Source organism: Schistocerca serialis, chromosome 4, assembly GCF_023864345.2.
Source record: "Schistocerca serialis cubense isolate TAMUIC-IGC-003099 chromosome 4, iqSchSeri2.2, whole genome shotgun sequence".
In the NCBI taxonomy this organism is placed as follows: domain Eukaryota; kingdom Metazoa; phylum Arthropoda; class Insecta; order Orthoptera; family Acrididae; genus Schistocerca; species Schistocerca serialis.
In genome coordinates this window covers 783,454,879-783,481,504 of record NC_064641.1, presented here as the reverse complement: position 1 = coordinate 783,481,504, position 26,626 = coordinate 783,454,879, and the positions used below count along the sequence as shown (strand labels likewise).

The following is a 26,626-nucleotide window of genomic DNA, read 5'->3' as shown; positions in this document are numbered from 1 at the left end:
GTAACCATGTTTGCACCTCTTTGGACAGCTAAAAATGATAACTGGAGCTTCCCGATCTCTGGCACTTTCAGTTCCAAGCAAAACATTAAATTGTTTTGGTAGTGATAAATCATTACTGTCAGCTGCATTGTGTTATCACCAGTCATCACTGTTATTGTCATCCCAATAATTGCTTTTTTTGAATTCTTGTAAGTGCTATTAGCTCACTTTTTCATTCATGTTTATGAGCTGACATTCGCTTAATATTGAACTTTGTGTCACAATCAAACTGCTGAAAGCACAGAGGTGTGGGAATGAAAGAAATCATATGACCGAATAAAAAGTGTTCTCAAGATAAAGTCAATGTGACATCCACTCTGTAATGATGATTCATATTGTAACACTATATTTAATTGAAGAAATTCAAAGAAATTGATGAAAAATGACAAATATTTCTCATGAAAGAATACTTTCAACATCTGGCAGTATATGCTTAAAAAGCAACTGATTAAATTGCTAAAGAATTTACAAAACTTTATCTTATTGATTAAGTCCCCAAACAATATAAAAAGTTGTTATCTTATATGCGTTCTCTTTGTGTCACCTCAACATTTACTGAATGGAAATTATTGACAATGGGTGCAATCCAATGGTAAGAGGGAGACAGAACTTCAATAAATTTAAATAAAAATGCAATTTTCATTTAATTAAAAATAAATTTATAAAGTAGCACCATTTATTAAACTTTTGATAACCAGCCAAAAAATCCATATTTAATGCCAGAAGTATGAAAAACTCGTTAAGTAAATAAACACATACATTTTGAAAACACTTCATTTTTAGAAATAAACTTTTTATTCACCTCTCCTTGAAATAAGATACATTATTTTTCTCTAGAAATGTTGGTAATCCTATTCATGGTTCATGAATAACCGAAAAGGCTGAAAAAGTAATTACATGGAATTACTCAAGCCCAGAGACTGAGTGAAAACATTTGTATCACTGACATAAATGTCACTAAGCTTCTGCTTGGCACACTGCACTAGCTAATTGTATCAAATAAGACAAAACATCTCAGCAATTGGGAAAGCATGCTCTTTGTGGCTTTTCCAACAGAATGTTGTCAAGGTTCTTAGGTACTATACTGAGTAGCATTGCAAAGACTTTATAAAATTCTGATACAGCAACTGCCTCTCCACTTTCAAGTAGAGGATATTGCATCATTTCCAATAAGATGAACACTAAATACAATTTTTTACCATGTAACACAACATTCTGCCATCAGCAGTAACAAATTAGGAAAGTTATCAATGCTCTCAAGTATATACTTTAAATCAATAAGAACTGACCCCTCTTTGATCCATTTCCGTCTCCTGAATTTTCTGTGTCAGAATCATTTTCTGTGTCTTCATCAGAACTGCTTCCTGAAGATATCTTAGGCATATCTGTATATACACCTGCAACATGATTCAATTCCACCCAGTTAAAATATAGAAAATAAATACTTAAGAATAATATTTAGAGACTATCTATGAAAATATAATACGGACACAGTCTTTGGGGGTAAAACGTATGGTTTCAGTTTTACATATGCATTAGTTTGAAACACTTACAATACCAACAGCAGCCAATCAGAAATACAATATGTTCATTGACATAAAATAACAATAACATACAATGGCAGAAGTGCAAAATGTCACTGACTTGCAGCTAACTAAAGAGCTTTTGATAATTCAAAATTAATATTTCTGAAATTAACACTGTTGCAAGGGGAATTTCTTCAGTTAGGGAGACATTGGTAATCAACAAGACAGTCAAATGATGATCACAATAATAGCCTCTATATATAAACCAAAATGTCCTGACTGATTCATTGACTCATCATTGCCCAGTCCAACCACTAAGGATAGAAACTTAAACAATGGAAAGTATAGGTTGGAAAATCGTTTCTCAATCTCAATACCTACTCTCCCATCCACTTCACTTGGGCCTCCTCAATCCGGTGTGCCACCTTCTTGGACATTGAGCTCCTCCTTTCTAATAGCTCCAGCATCACCTCTGTCCACATTAAACCCACTAGCCACAAAGTGTACCTGCATTTCGACAGCTGCCATCCATCCCGTACAGCCTGGCCACCTCAGAATGGCATATCTGCAGTGACATGCTTTCCCCTCTCCAGTACGTTGAAGGTATCACAAAGGTCTTCACAGATAGGCACTGTCCCACAGACCTAGTCAGCGAACAGATTTCCCCTGTCATATCCCCACACGCCTGCAATTTTCCCACCACTTCTAAAAACCAATTACAAAGGAGTGCTCCCTTCATCACCCAAAACCACCATGAACTGGAACAACTGAACCGCTTCCTTTACCACTGCTTTGATTCTCTAGCATCATGCCCCGAAATTAGTGTCATCCTACCCAAGCTCCTACTGGCACCTCCTAAAACAGTGTTCCATTGCCCATCTAACTTGCACAACATCCTACTCCATCCCTGTGTGGCTCCTAATCCCAATCCCTTGTCACAGGGATCACATCCCTGTGGAAGACACAGGTGCCAGACCTGCCCAATCCACCCATCCAGCACTTCCTATTCCAGTCCTGTCACAGGATTATCCTACACCATCAAATGTCGGGCCACCTGTGAAAGCAGTATATCGAATATCAGCTCTGCTGTAATCACTGCTCAGCTTTTTGTAATGGTATGACTATCAATCACCTGTCCACCAGAATGAATGGGCACCGCCAAACTGTGGCCACCACATGGCAAGCGCTGGTAGATAGGCACAATAAAAAAACACACAAACATACACACAAAATTTCAAGCTTTCGCAACCCAACCCAACCCAACCCAACCCAACCCAGAGGGTAAGGAGTCATTCCAATCCCGGGAGCGGAAAGACTTACCTTGGGGGGGAAAGGACAGGTATACACTCGCACACACACACATATCCATCCGCACATGTACAGACACAAGCAGACATTTGTAAAGGCAAAGTCTCCAAATCCCATGACACTTTCCTCGATGTTGACCTCTATCTGTTCAATGGCCAGCTTCACACATCCGTCCACATCAAACCCACCAACAAGCAACAGTACCTCCATGACAGCTGCCACCCATTCCATATCAAACGGTCCCTTCCCTACAGCTTAGGTATTCATGGCAAACGAATCTGCTCCAGTCCTGAATCTCTGAACCATTACACCAACAACCTGAAAACAGCTTACGCACCCCGCAACTACCCTCCCGACCTGGTACAGAAGCAAATAACCAGAGCCACTTCTTCATCCCCTCAAACCCAGAACCTCCCACAGAAGAACTCCAAAAGTGCTCCACTTGTGACAGGATACTTTCCGGGACTGGATCAGACTCTGAATGTGGCTCTCCAGCAGGGATACAATTTCCTCAAATCCTGCCCTGAAATGAGATCCATCCTTCATGAAATCCTCCCCACTCCACCAAGAGTGTCTTTCTGCCGTCCACCTAACCTTTGTAACCTCTTGGCTCATCCTTATGAAATCCCCAAACCACCTTCCCTACCCTCTGGCTCCTACCCTTGTAACCGCCCCCGGTGTAAAACCTGTCCCATGCACCCTCCTACCACCACCTACTCCAGTCCTGTAACCCGGAAGGTGCACACGAGTGTATACCTGTCCTTTTTGTCCCCCTAAGGTAAGTCTTTCCGCTCCCAGGATTGGAATGACTCCTTACCCTCTCCCTTAAAACTCACATCCTTTCGTCTTTCCCTCTCCTTCCCTCTTTCCTGATGAAGCAACCGTGGGTTGCGAAAGCTTGAATTTTGTGTGTGTGTTTGTGTTTGTTATTGTCTCTATCAACGTACCAACGCTTTCGTTTGGTAAGTTACATCATCTTTGTTTTTAGATATATTTTTCCCACGTGGAAGTTAGTTTTCTTTTTTTCCAAATAAATCAATATTAAACAACTACTAAAGCATTTTTAAAGCTCATATATGATGACTGGTATTTGATTTCATAGTTAGAAACAGAGAAATATGTGTTACAGAATTAAAAGTATATACAAAAATACCATCACAAGAACTCAAAAGGCAGGACTAACAAAAACTTCTAACGCCGGCTGCCAAAAATGCTGTTTGGTCACAAGCAAATTTGGAAAATGCCATGCTTCTACGGCCCTAATTAGTGTGAAAAGTTTAGATGGTGTAGAAATTTGTGACCTAAATCAAAGAAAGCTATTTAACAGTCACCTTGAGAAATCAATTTTGTCAGAATTCCATAGAAAAAGAAACAGAACTTCAATACGTTAATTTTTCAGTAGGCCTAATGTACTTTTCTAAAATTATTTTTGTTAACAACAATGTCGGAAAATACAGATTACTACTTATCGTAAAGAAGACACATTGAGTTGCAAACGGGTGCAATTAAAAGACACTTACACAAAGCTTTCAGCCACAGCCTTCATCAGTCAAAGAAAAACACACACCATTCATACAAACAAGCAAGCACACCTCTCTCTCTCTCTCTCTCTCTCTCTCTCTCTCTCTCTCTCTCTCACACACACACACACACACACACACACACACACACACACGCCCACCAACTCTGGCCAGAATGCCATGCCGGAGTCATGTGTCTGTGAAGTGTGCTTGCTTGTGTGTATGAATGGTGTGTGTTTCTCTGTTTCTGTTTCGCTGATGAAAGCTGTGGCCAAAAGCTTTGCTTATATGTCTTTTAATTGTGCCTGTCTGTGACTTACATGTCTTCTTTACAGTAAGTAGCAATCTACCTTTTCAGACTACATTATTGATATTTCTACATGGAGCTTCAATTGTCTGATTATTTTAGTTATAATTACTTCACAAACTAATCATTACTGATGACAAAATAGATACCATGTTAAAATGTGAATCCATGTATAGGAATACCTATTGGAAATGAAAGGAGACACTGTTTCTATACTATCAATTTGTACATGAACAATGTGCGTAAGAATACATAAATTGAACTATATTTAAAAAATGTACAAATCTCATGGGAAGAATTGCTTTATTAAATTTTAAGACCCTGTCTGGAGCTTTGTGTGTTGACTATACACTGTCTACACACCATGTAGATGTACACACAAGTAACAGTTGTAACAACATACAAATCTGATTAAAGAAAACAAACAAAACCTATGCAGACCATACAGTCTACGCGAGCGAAGTAGTGGGTGCCAAGCTAGATAATGATAAAATAATAATAGGAAAGTTTTGGCAAAATGTAAATAATTTAGGATTCTTCAACCCAATGTACCACCATCTTGAACATAAGACTTCCACCTCTGATGGCTGTGTTCAAACTTCAGTCCACATTAAACCCACTAACCACCAACAGTACCTGCACTTCGACTGCTACCATCCCTTTCACAACACGAAACCCCTCCCATACAGCCTAGTCATATGTGGACAGCTTATCTGCAGTGAGAAGAACTCTACTTTCCAGTATGCTCAAGGTCTCATGAGAGCCTTCACAGACGGGCACTACAGTCCAGTAGTGGTGTCACAAAAAAAGCCCTCTGCTTGCAAAAAATGGGGTAGAAGATTTTGTTTTTTTATTTATGTATAATTGACAGTATGTTGAATCCAAGTGTTTCACCACCAAAACCCTCGAGGCAACTTTTTGTGGCCAAAAATCCAAGACGTTTTGGCTCTTTTTTCAGGTTTCACCTATTACTCAAATTATGCATTCTACTGAAAATGTTACTGTTACCAAAATGAAAAACCATTAAATTTTGTGTTGAAAGACTTATTTAAATCTAAAAATTGGTGCACCCGTTTTTGTCCACAATCAGTTGCCAAAATTCGTTCATTTTTACCAATTTAGCTAAAAAGTTGGCTCCAACACCTGTATCTCAAAAATAACTACTTCAAATGAAAAATGTCAAGTCATCAAAGTTATAGAGCATGAAATTTCATGTTACCAAGCCATCTAGTTTTTCAGTTTTAGGTACTATTAAGCACTGGTTGGTTTAAAAAGAGGGAGGGGGGACCAAACTGCGAGGCCATCGGTCCCTTGTTCCCACTAAAATAATTACACAAGGGAAAGAAGAAATGAAAGGAGACATGCAGCACAATAACAGGAGAAAGAAAGAACCAGAAGAACAACAGGCCAACCAACACTACTATGGACAAAACAGGAAAAGAAAACCACAGAGAGAAGCAAGAAACAACTTGCCAAACTGTACAGAATATGGAAGTAAATTAAGTGGTCAGGAAAGCAATGCCCCTCTTCAACCTTTCTAAAAAACTATGTGTGACAAATTTTCTCCAAATTTTAACAAGGAAGAGGGAGCGAGTAAAAGGCACTGAGCACACGATCAAGTGCATTGTCTGCCTGCATGTGTAAAAATTTATAGATAGATCCTGTGTATGTAATCATTACATTATCAACCACTAAAGTCACTAAAAATATGTAGAATGCAATTTTTGGTCTGCATTTGAAAGGAAGTGCCTTGAAGCTGACACTACGGACTTCACAATCCTTTACACTACTGAAAAGAGCACTTTGGTTATGGAATAAAAATTTGGATTAAATTTGGGATTTTATCCATATATTAAAACTCTGATTGTTAATTTAATGACAAACAAAATTTCTGTTCCCTGTTCCTTTTACTAAATTTGTATGAAACATTGTTGCCTCATGGATTCGCTGTTGTACTGAATTACATTGAAAAATGAGTTCTGTATGGAAGAAAAGTTAATGCCATGCAAAGCTGTAATTTTAAACTTGTCATAGTGGCATCAACACAGAATCTGTATTTTGGAGGCGAAAGAAGAGTAATAAAATTTGTGCAGCTTTAAAAACGTTAAACTATTCTGTATGCTAACTGTAATAAAGTTTGTAGAAGCCTAAAAATGTAAAAGAATGTTCTTTAGAAGAACAGTTGCTTGATCAGCATAATGGTTTATGGTTGGACTAAGATTTTATTTCATCTTGAAGCACTACCCTTATACTAGCATGAATTTTTACAAATACCAAGTTATTACCCATTTGACAAAAGGAATTATAACAATGTGAAAATGTCTGATAAAATGCCTTCGAAATGGCTGCTCAGCTAAAATGTATGAAGAGGTCTGATATAAAAATCAGACCAAAAACTTGATGATCATGCAGGAAAGATTTATCCACAGTTGTTAATTCCTTATCAACCACATGAAGCTGACGGGAGCAATATTTCTGAAGATTTCAATACCAAGTTTATCAGTTGTTGGAATATGAAATTTCAAAAAATTGGTTTGAGATATAAAAATGGCTACAAAAGCAAAAAATGCATCTGGTCAATGACACAATTTTTAAGAAAGTTGCAACAGTTTTTGTACTTGATCCTAGGGAAATGAAGTGACATAATGCAAGCAATACACAGTCACAACAAAAAGACTAGTCAGGCTCCGGTAGCCACAGAGAGTGGCCATGTGTGTTCAAGTTCTCTCTCTCTCTGTCTGTCTGTCTGTCTGTCTGTCTCTGTGTGTGTGTGTGTGTGTGTGTGTGTGTGTGTGTGTGTGTGTGTTGTCTACACCAGAAGACAGTGTTTTGGCCAAAAGCTTACTTGTTTGGCAGTCTTTTTTTGTTGTGTTTGTCAGTGACTCAACATCTACATTATATAGTGAGTAGCAATCTATCCTTTTCATAATTTTGTCATTATTCCATCCTGGATTTTCCATCATTTAAATAATGTCGTAACTGTTTGTACAAACCATCCAGCTGCTCAAAGAAATGAAGGGCAAGTTGAGTAAGTCCAAGTGGCAAGAAAAAAAATTCACATTTTCACCTCAATTCCAGAGGACTGGTCAATTGAAAAGACTATGGAAGGAACAGAAGAGTTCACAGTTTTACTAAAAAAGAACCTCATGCTTGAGTATCATGTGACATATGTTTGTACTCATTTCTCTTGTGAACAGAAAAGCAAACAACATATGCTTGCTTGCTCTGAAGGTTTTGTGACTTGTTCCATTTATTATTTGTTCATGTGTAAAAGGAATTCAACCCCCACATCAACAGAAAGCACTGTTAATAATTCTCTTTTCTTTTCAAGGAGTTTCACTTCTGAATGCACAAGCACCATCAAGCAGTCAGAGTGACTACTCCAATGTCAACAAGAGCAACAGAGGAACATGACAAGCTCAGCAACACATCTGCTACGAGGGTCACTCCAAAAGAAATGCACACTATTTTAGTAAAAATACAGTTTTCATTCTGTATGTGTGAAAGTTTTACAGTGTGTAGATACAGCCTTCCTGCTTGTTTTCAAACTTAGCTCAACCTGTTCCCGTGAGTGGTGCTGTCACAGCATGTCTTCAAGATGGCTGCAACACTTGACGTTCGTCAGAAGCAATGTGCTGTCATAGAATTCCTGTGCTGTGAAAACAAGACGGTGGGAAACATCCACAAGAGGCTGAAAAAGGTGTATGGAGATGCTGTTGTCGATCGCAGTACAGTTAGTCGGTGGGCAGAATGTTTTGCTGTTGCAAGACAATGCAAGGCCACATGTCAAGTCAAAAAACCATGGAAGCAATCACAAAACTCGGATGGACAACACTGAAACACCCACCGTACAGTCCTGACCTGGCTCCATGTGACTATCAACTCTTTGGGAAACTGAAAGACTCTCTTCGTGGAACAAGGTTTGAAGATGATGATTCCCTTGTGCACTCTGCCAAACAGTGGCTACAACAGGTTAGTCCAGAATTTTACCGTGCGGGTATACAGGCACTGTTTCCAAGATAGCGTATGGCAGTTGAGAGGGATGGAAATTATGTGGAGAAATGAAAATATTGTTCCTAAAGGATGTATCTACACACTGTAAAACTTTCAAACATGTAGAATAAAAGATGGATTTTAAAAATAATAGTGTGCACATCTTTTGGAGTGACCCTCATGCAATACGGAACTACCCTGCCACTCCATCATCAGTGCAATGTTCTACATCACATAAAGCCAACTGAGTGAAATTTTCTACATTGTATGAAGTCAACTGAATACTCTACACGGTTTTCAGCTGGTGAGGAGGGCAGCTAGCTTTGTCATCAAGTTCCTTGAACATTCATAATCCCTACCCATATCTACTGTTGACAGTTATGCATAAAGCACCTAATAACTTTAATTAGGCCTAAACTAATGGGCACCACAGCTGATTTAGCACACAGAAAATTCAAAACACTTTTCAGTGAAATTAATATTTTTTTGTTATGGTTTTTAGGGCGCAAAACTGTTATGGTCATTAGTGCCCTTTCTGTGGCTTAAGGGAGGTTTTTTTTTAAAAAAAAAAAAGACGAATTGGAAACCAGCAGCAATGGGAGCGAAACTCAAAAAGTGGGGAAAATAAAAAACAGCAGGAAAGCTTAGAAAACCACTATAGAAGAAGGGGTTGTTTTCCCCAAAAAGAACTTCAAATGACCGACATCATCTCACTGACACCGATAAACTCGAGGATGCAATCGGCTGAGTGCTTGTCATCTGCTAAAATGGAAGCCATATCAGGCGACAGCGGTAAACAAGAGCGTAGCAGAGTAAAATAGGGGCACTGAAGTAAAACGTGTCTCACCATCCACAGTTGAGAGCAGTGGGGACAAAGCAGGGGAGAATCGCCACTTCTTATGTCAATGGCTAAAAAGACAGTGCGCTATCCGGAGTCTAGTTAAAATTACCTCCTCCCGATGATGAGTTCGAGAGGAAGAGGTCCAAGCACAGGGAACAGTTTTCACATCCCACAATTTATTACCGGGAAGGGTAGGCCAATGTACGTGACACAAAGAGCAACGTGACGACATAAAACTCTCTGTAGATCGGCGAAGGGAACCATGCGAACAGCAGGCTGAGGAAGAGAGACTGCAGCCTTGGCTGCTATATCAGCTGCCTGGTTTCCACAGATACCAACGTGTCCTGGGATCCAGTGGAATACCACAGAGACACCCCCCAAGGGGAGCAAGTGGAGGCAGTCCTGAATCCGGTGGACTAGAGGGTGGACAGGGTAAAGAGCTTGAAGGCTGAGGAGAAAGATGAGCGAATCCGACCATATACTGTACCTGCAAATAGTGATGGATGTATTGGACAGCCTGGAGAACAGTGTAAGGCTCCGCAGTACAAAGCGAACACTGGTCGGGAAGCTGACACCTATTAGGGGTGTCGCCAACAATATGGGCACTCCCAACACAAAATGATGTTTTTGAGCCGTCAGTGTAAATAAATGTGGCATCCATTATTTGTGCACATAGAGCAGCAAATGGCCGATGATAAACGAGAGAAGGAGTACCATCCTTGGGAAGCTGACAAAATATCACAGAGCAGGCAGGTCTGGGAACGAAGCCAAGGTGGTGCTGTACCCCAGTTGTGAAGAAAGTTTTAGGAAAGTGGAAGGAAAGAGAACATATCAGTTGATGGAAGCGGACTCCCGGTGGTAGTAGAGAAGAAGGGTGGCCTACATACCCTAAATCCAAGTTGGCGTCGAAAAAGAGGTCATGGGCCGAATTAGCAGGCATGGAAGACAGCTGGCTAGCATAACGACTCAGAACAGCTCACCGATTGGGCAGCGGAGGTTTAGCAGTCAGCATAAAGGCTTTCCACAGGGCTGGTGTAAAAAGCTCCGGGCACTAAACGCAATCCACGGTGGTGAACAGGGTTGAGACACTGAAGAATAAACGGCCGAGCAGAGGAGTAAACTATGCTTCCATAGTCCAATTTCGAGCACACTAAGGCACGATATAGGCAGAGAAGGACCACTCGGTCCACTCCCCAGAAGGTACCATTCAGAACATGGAGGGTGTTGACAGATCGCAGACAGCGAGCCAAAAGATAGGAAACATGGGAGGACCAGCATAGTTTTCTGTCAAACGTAAGTCCCAAGAATTTAGCGACGTCCGCATACGGGAGGTCAACAGGGCCTAGATGTAGGGAAGGCAGAAGAAACTCCATACGATGGCAAAAATTTACACAGATGGTCTTACTGGGAGAAAAGCAGAAGTCGGTTTCGATGCTCCAAGAGTGGAGGCGATGGAGACATCCTTGAAGACGTCGGTCAAGAAGGCTGATCCTTTGAGAGCTGTAGCAGATCGCAAAATTGTCGACAAAGAGGGAGCCCAAGACATCGGGAAGGAGACAATCCAAAATTGGATTTATGGCGATGGCAAACAGGTACAACACTTAGCATGGAGCCCTGGAGCACCCCATTTTCTTGGGAGAAACTACGGGAGAGGGTAGTGTTCACCCGAACTTTAAATGTACACTCTGTCATAAATTGACAAATAAAAAGGGGTAGCCGACCTCGAAAGCCCCAAGAGAACAGTGTGCAGAGGGAGCCTGTACTCCAACAGGTATCGTATGCTCTCTCCAGATCAAAAAATATTGCTACCATTTGGCATTTCCTGAGAAAATTGTTCATGATATAAGTGGAGAGAGCAACAAGATGGTCAACTGCACAACGATGCTTTCAGAAACCGCATTGGGCAGGTGTTAAAAGGCTTCGGGACTCCAACCACCAGGCTAAACGGCAATTCACCACACAATCCAAAACCTTACATACACAACTTGCGAGAGATATGAGGCGATAGCTAGAGGGGAGATGTTTGTCATTTCCAGGTTTCGGAACAGCAATGACGATAGCTCCCCTTCATCTTCTGGGAAATGTTCTTTCGGTCCAAATTCGATTACAAAGGCGAAGGAGGTAACGCAGACTATTGTATGATAAATACAGCAACATTTGGACATGGACACCATCTGGTCCTGGGGCAGAAGAGTGAGAAGAAGAGAGTGCACGTTGGAGTTCCCGCATGGAGAAAACAGTATTATAGCTTTCACTATTTTGAGAGGAGAAAGCAAGAGGTCGCACTTCCGCTGCACGTTTATTCGGAAGAAAGGCTGGCGGGTAATTTGAAGAGCTCAAAAGCTCAGCAAAGTGTTGAGCCAATGAGTTAGAAATTGCGGCTGGGTCCACTAAGGTATCATGCATGACAGTGAGCCCAGAGATCGGGGAGAAACTAGACGTACCAGATAACCGTTGAATTTTACTCCAAACTTCTGAGGAGGGAGTGAAGGTGTTAAAAGAGCTAGTAAAGAAGTCCCCACTTGCCTTCTTGCTATCATAGATGTCGCGACAGCATCGTGCACATAACTGCTTATAGCAGATACAGTTGGTCAAAGTAGGATGGTGGCGGAAAAAGTGAAGAACATGTCTCCGCTCGCGTACTGCATCACGGCACGCCTCGTTCCACTAAGGAATTGGGGGGCGTCGGGGCAAATCAGAGGTGCGAGGTATTGAACGTTCCGCAGCTGTAAGAAAAACTTCTGTAACATAAGTGACCTGATCATTGACACTAAGAAAGTGATGGTCATCGAATGTCGCTAGAGAGGAGAAAAGTGTCCAATCGGCTTGGGCAAACTTCCAGCTTCTCGGGCACATAGATGGCAGTTGTGGCTGCAGTCGAAGGACACATGGAAAATAGTCACTCAAGTGTGTACCAGCAAGAGCGAACCATTCAAAGTGCCAAGCTGACTGAACGGTTCCAACCAAAAGGTCCAAATGAGAGAAATTTGTCGTGGAGGCAGACAAAAATGTAGGTTCCCCAGTGTTGAGGCAAACAAGATCCACTTGGTGGAAGAGGTCAATCAATAGAGAGCCTTGCGGACAAGGATGCGGAGATCCCCAAAGCAGGTAGTGGGCATTGAAGTCCACAACCAGCAAAGAAGGGGGCAGGAGCTGACCAAGGAGATGAAGGAGATCAGCTCTTGCCATCAGTGTGGACGATGGAATGTATACGGTACAAAGAGTGAAGGTGTACCCAGAAAGGGAAAGACGGACAGCGACAGCTTGGAAGGAACTCTTTAATGGGATTGGGTGATAATGGACAGTATCATGGAGAAGAATCATAAGACCCCCGTGTGCCGGAGAGCCATCAACAGAGGGGAGATCAAACCGGACTGACTGGAAATGAGGGAAAACAATGCGATTGTGGAGTCGCAGCTTTGTTTCTTGAAGAGAGAAGATGACTAGGGAGTAGGATCATACGAGGATTGACAATTCATCCCTATTGGCTCTAATGCCATGGATATTCCAATGGATAATTGACATAGGGTGGACAGAAAAGGGATGAATCTTACCACGGTTGCTCTCAACTCAACGACTGCTAAGAGCTGGCGGCCGACGGCGTGGAACGGCATTCAGCCAAGGGCAGAAGATCCTGATCCATAGGTTGTTCGGGGGCAGCTCCTGCTACCAGCAATCGGCAGTTGATCAGCTGCCAGCAGTGTGCCTTGGCGACACAGAAGATGGCTGAGGGCAGTTAGATGAGACACGCTGTGGCGGAGGAGAGGAACTTTGTTTCTTAAGAGCCTTCCTGGAAATAGGACATTGAGATGAGGGAGGAATCAATGGTTGTGAAGTCGGGTTCTGTAAAAAATTTCGCGAGTAGGCTCTTTTTTGGAAGTCCGGGTGTCTGATTTTGGGGCTCATGATTTAGCAGGAGCCCATGAAGAGTGAGCTGTAGAGTGAGCAGATGATAGTGGGGAGGCTGAATGGGTGACCTATGCACTGGCCGATCTGACGACCATGGCACTAAAGGTGAGATCACAAGTCTTCATGGCTGTCTCCTTAGTAGACCGAGGAGACACAAGGACAGTGCTATATTTACCTGCTGGGGGCGCAGTGGGCTTTCGGCTGGCGAATAACTTATGAGCAGCAAATGTAGATACCTTTTCCTTCACTCTGATTTCCTGAATAAGTTGTTCATCTTTGAAAATGGGGCAATCTCTAGAGGAAGCAGAATGGTCGCCCTTACAGTTCATGCAACGAGGGGATGGAGGTGGACAAGCACCCTCATGGGCATCCTTGCCACATGTAACGCATTTGGCCGGATTAGAACACGACTGGCTGGTATGATTAAACCACTGACACCTATAGCAATGCGCAGGGTTGCGGATGTAAGGGCAAATGGAAATTATCTCATAGCCCACTTTAATGTTCGATGGAAGTTGAACTCTGTCAAATGTCAAGAAGATAGTACGCGTTGGTACGAAGTCCTTGTCAACCCTTTTCATGACTCGATGTACAGCCATAACGGCCTGGTCAGACAGGTAGTTTTGAATTTCCTCGTTGGACGATCCATCAAGTGAGCGTTTATAAACCAGCCCACGTGATGAATTTAAATTGAGGTGCGCTTCCACCCAGACAGAGAAGGTGTGTAGCAGTGGAGTTCGCAGAAATTTTTGTGCTCTGAGGGCACTGACTGTTTCTAACAACAAGGTTCCATTTTGTAATCGGGAACAAGGCTTTACAGGACTTGTAATTGCGTCGACACCTTTCTGAATAATGAAAGGGTTGACTGTGGAGAAGTCTTGAACTCCGTCCGACCGAGAAACAACAAGGAACTGTGGCACTGATAGAAGAACTTCCCGTGGTCAAGACTTATCTAACTTTCGCTTGTGAGCAGAAATTGTAGACGTAGAGGAAACCATTGCAAAAGTATCCCCCATGATTACCGGCATCTCCGGTGGCATGCTCCTTCCTCGTGGGGGCCTCACACATCAGATCACACCTTCTGAGAAACGGATGGAAGAACCAATCGACACATTCAGAAGGTACCAGCTTGGGTAATCACCCCTCCCTGAGCCTGGCCATTACCAGGGGGTATGTACATGTCATACCTGTCTACATGGGGCGGGGAATTACGCGTTACCCCATCACCGGCTATGCATGGGTCGACCTTCAGACTCTCACAGGGAGGAAAGAAGGAGAAAGGGAGAAACAAAGAAAAGAAAAGAGGTCTCAAATACCGCAGCAGAGAAGAGGGTAAAGAGAAGAGGCAGGGAAAAGAGAAGGACAGAGACTTTCCAGCATACAGAGCAAAGAAGAGAGGCTATGTATTACAGTTACAAGCATCCATCTCCGGACGTAGGCACGAAACATACTCCCAAGGAGGGAGAAGGGGTAGGGAAGAGGTGGAGGTGGGGGGATGGGGGGGGGGGAGGATGGGGAAGGATGTGGGAAAGGAAGGTATGCAGCCGGGAAAGGAAAAAGAGCCGCACTAGCTCAGGGTTCCGTGCTCGCCACGCATGTATCCACAAGAGAGTTGTGGGCCCCCTGGGGGGAGTGAAATTAAAAGTAACAATGTCAAGATAAGGGTGCAAGATAAATTCCACTGTTAAGTAAAGGGGAGAGAGTGGACATGTGGAAAAGTACACTGAAGGCCTCTACAAGGGAGAGGAACGGTCTAATGACATGACAGAGAAATGTGAGTTTATATGGAAGACAGAGTGGATCCAATACTGGGTTATCAACAGAAAATTAGAGAGGGTAACGCATGAGTAGGCCTAATAATAAATAAGAAAATAGAAATGTGGGTAAGCTACTATGACTGTATTATCATAGCCAAGATAGCCTTGAAACCAACACCTATCACAGTAATAGAAATTCAAATTCCAATTAGTTCTGCAGATGACAAAGAGATTATTTCAAAAGAAAAGTCATGGTAGGAGGGGAAAACAATACTTTTATTAATGTGTTTCACCCATCTGGAGCACTATCAGAAAATTTTAAAATGCTGCAACATTTTCATCTGTCACATCTGTGAGGAAAGTTGTATGTACCTTAAGCACATCAGGATTTAATGTGTACACAACAGCTCCCAAAGATATGAATGACTGAAAATTTTCTTATGATGCCCCAGAATGGCAGAACATTTCACAAAAAGTATCATTTTGCGTTTATCATAATACTACCCATGGTCACTGTGCCAGATACACCATGGAGTGGGAATAAGGTAAAAATTTAATTGTTATGGGTGACAGAAACTCGTTAGCTGGAAAAGGAATGAAAGGAAAAATAGTAGAAAAACATGGACTAGGGGAAAGGACTGAAAGACTAAGCCGTCTGGTACAGTTTCACACATAGCATAAATTAATCATCACTAACACTTGTTTTAAGAATCACGTTAGAAGACTGTATATGTAGAAGTAACCTAGGGACACTAAAGGTTTCAGACTGGTTACGTAGTAGCAAGCCAGAGATTTCAAAACCAGATTTTAAACTGTAAGGCATTTCCAGGGTATGATGTGGACTCTGATATTGGTTAAGAATGCACACTAAAAACTGAAGAAACTGCAAAAATATAGGTAATTAAGGAGAAGGGGCTTGGATAAATTGAAGTAAGCAGAGGTTATTGGGAGGCAACTTTGGATTGGAACAGGGGTAAACAATAGAAAACAAATGGCTATCACTGGGAGACAAAGTAGAGAGGGCAGCAGAGGATCACACAGGTAAAAAAATAAGGTCTATTGTTAATCCCTGTATAACTCAGGAGATAGGCTACTGGATTTAATTAATGAAAGAAGAAAGTATAAAAATGAAAGAAGAAAGTATAAAAATAAAGCAAAGAAATAGGCAAAAGTGAATATAAATGTCTAAAACATGAGTGGCTAAGCAGCAATGGGTAGAGGACAAATGCAAGGCTGTAGAAGCATCCATGACTAGGGGTAATACATGCTGCCCACAGGAGTATAAAAAGATCATTTGGGGAAAAAGAGAAGCAACTGTATGGATATGAATATCTCACATTGCAAGCCAGTACCAAGTACAGAAGGGAAAGGTCAAACGGGGAAGGAATAAAACTTCCTGGCAGATTAAAACTGTGTGCCCGACCGAGACTCGAACTCGGGACCTTTGCCTTTCGCGGGCAAGTGCTCTACCAACTGAGCTACCGAAGCACGACTCACGGCCGGTACTCACAGCCTTACTTCTGCCAGTACCTCGTCTCCTACCTTCCAAACTTTACAGAAGCTCTCCTGCGAACCTTGCAGAACTAGCACTCCTGAAAGAAAGGATATTGCGGAGACATGGCTTAGCCACAGCCTGGGGGATGTTTCCAGAATGAGACTTTCACTCCGCAGCGGAGTGTGCGCTGATATGAAACTTCCTGGCAGATTAAAACTGTGTGCCCGACCGAGACTCGAACTCGGGACCTTTGCCTTTCGCGGGCAAGTGCTCTACCAACTGAGCTACCGAAGCACGACTCACGGCCGGTACTCACAGCCTTACTTCTGCCAGTACCTCGTCTCCTACCTTCCAAACTTTACAGAAGCTCTCCTGCGAACCTTGCAGAACTAGCACTCCTGAAAGAAAGGATATTGCGGAGACATGGCTTAGCCACAGCCTGGGGGATGTTTCCAGAATGAGACTTTCACTCTGCAGCGGAGTGTGCGCTGATATGAAACTTCCTGGCAGATTAAAACTGTGTGCCCGACCGAGACTCGAACTCGGGACCTTTGCCTTTCGCGGGCAAGTGCTCTACCAAGGCAAAGGTCCCGAGTTCGAGTCTCGGTCGGGTACACAGTTTTAATCTGCCAGGAAGTTTCATATCAGCGCACACTCCGCTGCAGAGTGAAAGTCTCATTCTGGGGAAGGAATACATAGAGGATCTATTTAAGGGGAACCAACTTGAGAACAATATTACAGAAAGAGATGAAGTAAGTAAAGATGAGGTAGGAGAGCACTGAATGAGCTACAAGGAAACAATGCCCCTGCAGTAGACAGCTTTCCCTCACAATTACTGAGATCCTGTTGAGTGCCAGCAATGACAAAATTATTCCACTTGGTGTGCAAGATAAATGAGACATGCGAAGTACCCTCAGGCTTCAGAAAGAATGCAATAATTTTAATTCCAATGAAGGCAAGTGCTGATGTGTCAATACTCCTGAGCCAACAGTTTAATAAGCCATGGCTTTGCAAAATGTTGGCATGAATTATTTACTAAAGAACATAAAAACTGGTACAGGAAGATCAGTTTGGTTTATGGAGAAATGTATGAACACGCAGTGCAAAACTGATCCAACAACTTAGAAGGTAGATTGAAGAACGTTACACCTATGTTTATAATATTTGCAGACTTAGAGAAAGATTTTGACTATTTTGACTGGATTACACTCTGAAATTTTGAAGCTGACAAGGATAAAATGCGGGACCAAAATAGTTATTTACAACTTATACAGAAACCAGACTGCAGTTTTAACAGTTGATGGACATGAAAGGGAAGCCATAGTTGGGAATGGAGTGAGACAAGGTTGTAGCCTATTCACAATGTTATTCTGTATGTGCACTGGGCAAGCTATGAAGGAAACCAATGACAAATTTGGAAAATGATTTTAAGCTCAGGCAGAAGAAATAAAAACTCTGAAGTTTGCTGATGGATAGTAATTCTGTCAGAGATTGCAATGGAATTGGAAGAGCAGTTGAATGGAATGGATAGTGTCTTGAAAAGAGGTTATAAGAAAAACATCAACAAAAGTGAAATAAGTGTAATGGAATGCACTCTAACTAATTAGGGCAGAGATGAGGGATTAGACTAGGAAGTTAGACCTTAAAAGTAGTTGAGTTTTATTATTTGGGCAGCAAATTGGCTGATTATGCCCAAAGTAGGGAAATATAAAATTCAGGCTGGCAACAGCAAGAAAATCATTTCTGAAAATGAGAAATTTGTTAACATATAATATAAATTTATGAGTTAGGAAGTCTTTTCTGACAGGATGGTAGCCCTGTATGGAAGCAAAATACGGTCAACTGGCAATTCAAACAAAATGAGATTTTGAAAGATGGAGTATACAAGAATGCGAAATATTAGATGTGCACTTGAAATTACAAATAAGGAGGTACTGGAGCAAGCTGAGAAGAAAAGAAATTTATGGTTGGTTGGTTGGGGAAAGAGACAAGACAGCGTGGTCATCGGTCTCATCGGATTAGCGAAGGATGCGGCAGGAAGTCGGCCGTGCCCTTTCAGGGGAACCATCCCGGCGTTTGCCTGGAGTGATTTAGGGAAATCACGGAAAACCTAAATCAGGATGGCCGGACTCGGGATTGAACCGTCGTCCTCCCGAATGCGAGTCCAAGAAATTTATGACACAACTTAATTAAAAGAAGGGATTGATTGTGTAAGACGCACCCTGAGGCTTCAAGAAATTGTCATTTTGGCAATGTAAGCTAATGTGAGGGTGAGAGGCAGTTAAAATTGTAGAGGGAGACCAAGGCTTGCGTACAGAAATCAGGTTGGTTGGTTGGTTGGCTGGCTGATTTGGGAGAGGGGACCAAAAAGCAAGGTCACCGGTCCCATCATATTAGGGAAGAAGGGGGAAGGAAGTCACCTGTGCCCTTCCAAAGGAACCATCCCAGCATTTGCCCAAAGCGAGTTAGGGAAATCATGGAAAACTTAAATCAGGTTGGATGAATGAGGGTTTGAACTGTCATTCTTCTAAATGCAAGTCAAGTGTGCTAACCACTGTGCCATTTCATTCAGTTGTAATAAGGTTCAATCAGATATAGAGTCGAGCAATTATGCAGAGATGAACAGGTTTGCACAGAATAGACTAGTATGGTGAGCTGCATCAAACCAACATTGGACTAAAGATGTCAACAATGACATAAAATTAAATAAATATTACTAGGGTCTTTGCAATCCTGCCAACAATAACAGGACTCCACAACCTTTAGTATAAAATGTTTACCACTGCACACAATACTCATAGCTGAAGTATTGTACAGAGCTTGCAGCTACCATAGAAAAGCCTGCACTAACCAGATCTAGCTCCTTAATCCAGATTCACTAATCTGTACTCAGCTATAACCAACTGACATTTATAATACATGCGCCACTGGGCACTGTAGAGTCAGCAAGTAAGCAAGCAATGTTTTCTTCTAAAATGTCAGCAACATATTCACATGGCATGTTTGTGAACTCCAAGCAATGAGGATAAAACATTCCAAGAGAGAGAGTTATTGCCTGGTCAATAATAGAACATTATTACTGGCACGCAAACAAAACTTGAGCTTAAATGTCAATAACAAATTAAATAAAGAAATTTGAGCTCATATACATTCTCTGAATATAGAAATGTTAACTACAAAACGAGGGACAGAAAATGAGGAGCCAAAATGACCAAGAACTGTGGTTTAGTAGATGGCAAATAAGAATTACTTTTCTCTTCCTTTAAAGGAGTGGATTGTTGGTTACTTTTGAAGGAGAACATAAAGACATCCATAGGCCTAACTATATTCTGTAAGTCACTAGAAGTCATTTGACAGTAGGTACATTTTGTACAATATATTAGGGCTAGTAGAAATCCTTGGATAACAGAGGAGATACTGGATTTAATTGATGAAAGGAGAAAATATAAAATGGAAGTAAATGAAGCAGGTAAAAAGGAATACAAACGTCTCCAAAATGAGATCAACAGGAAGTGCAAAATGGCTAAGTAGGGACGGCTAGAGGACAAATGTAAAGATGTAGAGGCATGTATCATTAAGGGTAAAATAGATACTGCCTACAAGAAAACTAAAGAGACCTTTGGAGAAGAAAGAATCACCTGTATGAATATCAAGAGCTCAGATGGAAAACCGGTCATAAGCAAAGAAGGGAAATCAGAAAGGTGGAAGGAGTGTACAGAGGGTCTATACATAGGCAATGTACTTGAGGGCAATTTTATGGAAACGGAAGAGGATGTAGATGACGATGAAATGGGAGGTACAGTACTGTGAGAAGAATTTGACAGAGCACTAAAAGACCTAAGTAAGAAAAAGTTCCCGGGAGTAGACAACATTCCATTAGAACTACTGGTAATCTTGGGAAAGCCAGTCATGGCAAAATTCTACCATCTGGTGAGCAAGATGTATGAGACAGGTGAAATACCCTCAGACTTCAAGAAGAATATAATAATTCCAATCCCAAAGAAAGCAGGTGTTGACAGATGTGAAAATTACCGAACTATCAGTTTAATAAGTCATGGTTGTAAAATAGTACCATGAAATCTTTACAGACGAATGTAAAACTGCTAGAAGCCAAACACGGGGAAGATCAGTTTGGATTCCGCAGAAATGTAGGAAGACATGAGGCAATACTGACCCTAAGACTTATCTTAGAAGAAAGATTAAGGAAAGGCAAACCTACATTCCTAGCATTTGTAAACTTAAAACAAGGTTTTGACAATGTTGATTGGAATACTCTCATTCAAATTCTGAAGGTGGCAGGGATAAAATACAGGGAGCAAAAGGCTATTTACAATTTCTACTGAAGCAAGATGGCTGTTATACGAGTCAAGGGGTATGAAAGAGAAGCAGTGATTGAGAAGGGAGTAAGACAGGGTTGTAGCCTATCCCCGATGTTATTCAATCTGTACATTCAGCAAGGGAAAAAAAAGGAAAAATTTGAAGCAGGAATAAAAATCCACGGAGAAGAAATAAAAACTCTGAGGTTTGCCGATGGCATTGGAATTCTGTCAGAGACACCAAAGGACCTGGAAGAGCAGTTGAACGGAATGGACACTGTCTTGAAAGGAGAATATAAGATGAACATCAACAAAAGCAAAACAAAGATAACGGAACGTCTAATTAAGTTATGTGATGCCAAGGGAATTATATTAGGAACTGAGACACTTGAAGTAGTAGATGAGTTTTGTTATTTGGGCAGCAAAATAACTGATGACAGTCGTAGTAGTGAAGATATAAAATGTAGACTGGCTATAGCAAGGAAAGCATTTCTGTAGAAGAGAAATTTGTTAACATCGAGTGTAGATTTAAGCATCAGGAAGTCCTTTCCTAAAATATTTGTATGCAGTGTAGCCATGTGTGGAAGTGAAACATGGATGATAAATAGTTTGGACAAGAAGAGAGTGTAAGTTTTCGAAATGTGGTGCTGCAGAAGAATGCTGAAGATTAGATGGGTAGATCACATAACTAATGAGGAGGTACTGAAGAGAACTGGGGAGAAGAGGAATTTGTGGCCCAACTTGACTAGAAGAAGGGATCAGTTAGTAGGACACATTCTGAGGCATCAAGGGATCACCAAACTAGTATTGGAGGGAAGCGTGGAGGGTAAAAATTGCTGAGAGAGACCAAGAGATGAATACACTAAGCAGATTCAGAAGGATGTAGGTTGCAGAAGTTACTTGGAGAAGTGTGCATGGGGTGGGGTAGTATGGAGAGTCGAATCAAATCAGTCTCTGGACTGAATACCACAACAGCAACAACAACATTAGGGCTTATTCTAGTTCCAGGCATTATATGTTTAAATTTAATCTTTGCAGTATCTACAGTCCTGTCCGATATATAATTCAGACAACCAATTCAGAAGACCTGTCCTCAGAACTTTCTAACTAAATTTCCATGAGATGTTAGATGTCTTACTTTGAATGTGTGTTGGCTGAGATATTCCAGCACTTTACAGTCACACTCTCCCACAAGGGAAACATATTAACATTCCTTGTATACAATTGATGAACAAGTCTTATGCAAAAAATATCTTCATATGACTTAATTACAATACGTTCTACATCAATATTCCACTTAACACGACCACAAATGATCTATCCTACTCTATATGTGCCTCATTAACCTTGTTTCTCAAATCCACTAGATGGTTAGGCTTCATGGAGTTTGTAACTTATAACATATCTTTATTTGTCAGTCTCTGCACCCAACTAAAATTTGCGCAGACTTTCCTCAGACAATAATTACTCAATGTGACAGTGTCATATGCAAACATTTTAAGATTAGAACTTACATTACCTGCTCTACATGCCATGGCCAACAATACCTGTGTCACATATTTACACCGTTTCTCCACAAGTAGCACAGTGTACCCCTGGTATCACTATTAGAATGATGACTGTTGGTAAGGCTCCATATAAGCTGTAATTTCTCTGATTTTGTCAGAATGAGATTTCATGTTATACATGCGGATACAATGGTCAACAGTTCTCTAAATACTCACTCTCAAAATTTCAGTAGCGACCCTGGTGGTGGAGTGCTAATCTCTATTATCCAGAATTTCACTAGTAACTTAAAACTGATGTAATCTTAAAATATAACCGTCTTCTAAACTTCGTACGTTAATACTTTTAGAAATAGTTTCCACTTCCTGAAATGGAAGTTTCATACTGTAACATCCAGTTTATAAATAATATCGTCATTAATTTGCATCTTCCTCATGTCATATGAGCTCCTTTGCTCACCCAGCTGTATTTCATTTGTAAGTTTATAGACAGCTGACCTTCACCAGCAAGTTTGAAGTGCCAAGTAAGTTTAATATGTATTTTAACAGTTTGCCTGTCCTGTGTCTTCTCCTTTCTTAAAATCTACATTGAAGGATTACTTAGATAAAACAGAGTAGGGGTTGATAAAAAATGTTGCACAAATAAATAATAATAATGATTATAAAACATCCAACATAACACCTTCACTTTGTTTTTTTCCTTTCTAGAAATACTCATTCCCAAGTTATGCATAGCACAATACTAACACCTCTTCCCCTTTCTGAGTGCAACATCTCACTCATTATGGAGGGATGCTGAGACAGTTTTTCAGGATAGCAAATGGGAAGTTGCGGTACAGAAAATGGCCCAGAGATCACCTCTGTGTGTGTGTGTGTGTGTGTGTGTGTGTGTGTGTAGCGAGATATGAGTGAATGGTGTGGCATTACATTATATAATAAGTAATTTGTAAAAAAAACTATTGTCTACCAGGAGTAAATCTAATGATTATGTCTAACTAGAAGTCCGTAAACGTGTGTATACGAATTAGCTTATCTTGAATTTGTTTAAAGTTGTAAATACTTTGACATGTCCGATATCCTTGTAAAAAGATATCTACGGATGAATAATGCTACTTTGTAAAAAGATATCTACGGATGAATAAAGCTACTGCTACTTCTAGCCCTCTCCTGCTGACATACCTTTGTAGTTTCACTTTTACCAGAGAAAATTTTCATACTGTATCATTCATTCGTAATTTATCAGCAACACACCTTTTCTTACGATCGCAATTTCAAAGAACAGTTCACCATAAACCACTATTTCACATATGAATATATGTCCCTAAAAGTATAAGTCTATATTTTTCAGTAGCTACACTTCATGATACCTCTATCTTGCATAGTTTTCTTTTCCTTGTGCAAAATGCACTATGTGCTGCAGCGGAGTTGATATATCCCGCGCCTAACGTATTTACATTTTTGTTCACCTCGCCACAAACTGAGTAAACGTATAACTGATCTCAATCAATTGCCTCCTCGTACGTTCTTTCTGCCTACGGCGTACTCTTCTTTTCTTCCGTAAGGCAGAGTACAATATTCTGTCATCAGCATAAGTCAATTGTTGATAAAACCAGTGTGCTCATTATTAGGCATAAAATAAACGCCACGAAATATTAGTGGGCTCAATACACCTCAAAACTGTCTGAACTCAATGCTAAATCAAACCGGAATTCAACTGCAAACTTGCAGTTTGAACGCACTTTCAGTGGACGCTCACAATTTGTCATACGATGCCGACAAGGGTGTTGTATTGACGTACTGAGAAGTACGTGAATACTTGAAGAAAACAGACAAATGATATTTGGGGGTTTATGGAAATATCTTTTCATACGTCCGCAACAATAGTAATATAAGCTATTCAAGAAATAATTTAATGAGACACACAAACTGCGTATCAGACATAAATTACAGTTGAGTATATTACCTCTTCCCTTGTCAGTGAAACCTAATGACTGAGATAGGAAGTTTCAAATTCCGCTATCACCACCGAACTGTAAACACAGCGCAGAAAACAACACACAAGCACTTGTCACAAACACGATGGCACCACAACAGCTTTCAAAATGTTCTCGCTAAGTTGCCTTTTTCCTTTTCTAAATCGATTTACATTCGACCAATGATCGATACATGATGACCTAACATTGGACTTCAAGTATGTATTTATTTGCATTATTTTGTCCATGTATATGAAAGAACTTCGATATTCAGCCGAAAAACAGATGTATTGCGACCACTGATATATGTTCGATATACTTTATATCTTAAGACCGTTGATAGTTTCAACTTATTCCTGTTAACTTTTTGTTAGAACCAATAAAACATTAAACGTAAGTAACGTTTCGCATACACAACTAGTTTGAAAAATATATTTTTATATGTTGCAGTTTAACCCTTTCAAGACGGATTTTTTAAATTTTATATAGAAACTTCTTCTTTTGACCATATAGTGTTTTATTAGTGTTGATAATATTACGAATACATTTTTGTCAATTCTGAACTCACTTCCTGCGATAAGGCCCTGGGACACTGATGTCCCAGTAGTCGTATTGAGTGGGACACCGGTGTCCCACTAGGCTTACCGAGTGGGACAAACGTCGCCCCACCAGTACCCAACAGCTATAGCGGTTACTAAAATATGTATAGAAAACAAGATGTATACAAGCAGTTTTTTATTACACTAGTTAGTAACAACTTTTAGAACACATTCACTATCAAAGAATGACACATGTCTGATTTATTATAATTACATATGATACGTTGCAAAGCACTTTTTGCATGATGGATGCTGGCACATTCTGCAGATAGTTTTTGTTAGCGTTTCCTTGTTGTTGCTGCAACACAAAACACACCTTCTTCTTGTAGGTCCTTCTTCAGGGTGGTGTAGCAGCCCTACATTCTGCATACCTCTTGCTCTCTTAGAAGGGCGCCCAGTTGAGGATTTCCGCTGTACCTTGGCAGTCTTTTGTCCCTTGGCAATCATCTGCTCTGCTAGGTTGACTAGAAAATGTTTTAGTTGCACTGTTTTGTGTTGAATTTTCTTTTTTAAAATCCAGGCATTTACAGCACTAGTTAGCAACAGTTTGCAGAACACTTTCTTCCACCCTTTATCAGATTTTCTGTCTAAATCATACAGTTTACTCATCTGATCAGCCAAGTCCACGCCACCCATATGGTCGTTATAAGTTTTCAGTGCCACTGGACACTCTGCAACCAATTTAGATTCATCTTTTGCTTTTTTGTTCACTGTACACACATCATTAGAACGACAGTTACTGACCAACATTACTTCTTTGGTGTCCTGCCATTTACACCACAACATACCAGAAGAATTGCAAAGGAACTCACATTCCCCCCGAGCAAGTTTTTTTGTTGACTTTGGCACATTTTTCCTGTTAGCCACACATGTATCAACAGCTGCAAACAGCAAGGTATCCATCAAACAAATTGATGTAAAAAATATATCAAATGACAACATTACATTAGTGTCTCTAATTGTTTTTGAGACCTGCAGAACTACACGTTCACCCAATGTGCCATCCATATTATTTGCATCCTTTCCAAAATATATGTTGAAGCCATATGTGTAGCCTGTTACAGAATCACTCCTCATCCATATCTTTATTCCACGCTTCACTGGCTTCATAGGAAGGTATTGTTTCAAGTCTGACCTTCCTTTGAACTTTATCATAGACTCGTCAATGCTTTGTGCTGTACTTTCCGACCTCGCTTTCTGAAAAGTGTTTTTCAGACAAGCGTCTATTGGCTCTAGGTAGTAAAGCTTATCAGCTGTGTCTGGTTTATCAGGGAAATTGAAGTACAGTTTAGAAAGTAACACTTTGCACCTGTCTCTGTAAATTGCTCTTTTTATAGCAACATTTCCCATTGAAGTAATGTGTGACCAATAGTCCGAAAATCAGGGCACTCTACTGTAACACATTACGAGCATAACACCAAGAACCAACCTAATTTCTCCAGGATCTGTGCTCCGAACTGTGGTTTTCTTTATCAATTTTAGTCTCTGATTCGTACACTGAGAGATAAATATAAAAAGACTGGGAGAAAATATTTTCT

At 40.8% G+C, this 26,626-nt stretch overlaps 1 protein-coding gene across 2 annotated transcripts in view; it reads right to left on the bottom strand.

Annotated features, from left to right (window-relative positions):
- The window catches only part of LOC126473359 (transcriptional regulator ATRX homolog), a 479,699-nt gene extending 455,062 nt beyond the window's left edge, over nt 1–24,637 (bottom strand). For both annotated transcript variants that reach the window (XM_050100365.1, XM_050100366.1), the window contains exons 1-2: nt 24,480–24,637; nt 1,329–1,436 (exon numbers count right to left, since the gene is read on the bottom strand). In XM_050100365.1, coding sequence (XP_049956322.1) covers nt 1,329–1,422 — 94 coding nt within the window. In that variant the 5' untranslated portion in view covers nt 1,423–1,436; nt 24,480–24,637. The remainder of the gene's footprint in view (nt 1–1,328; nt 1,437–24,479) is intronic.
- Nucleotides 24,638–26,626: the final 1,989 nt, after the last annotated feature.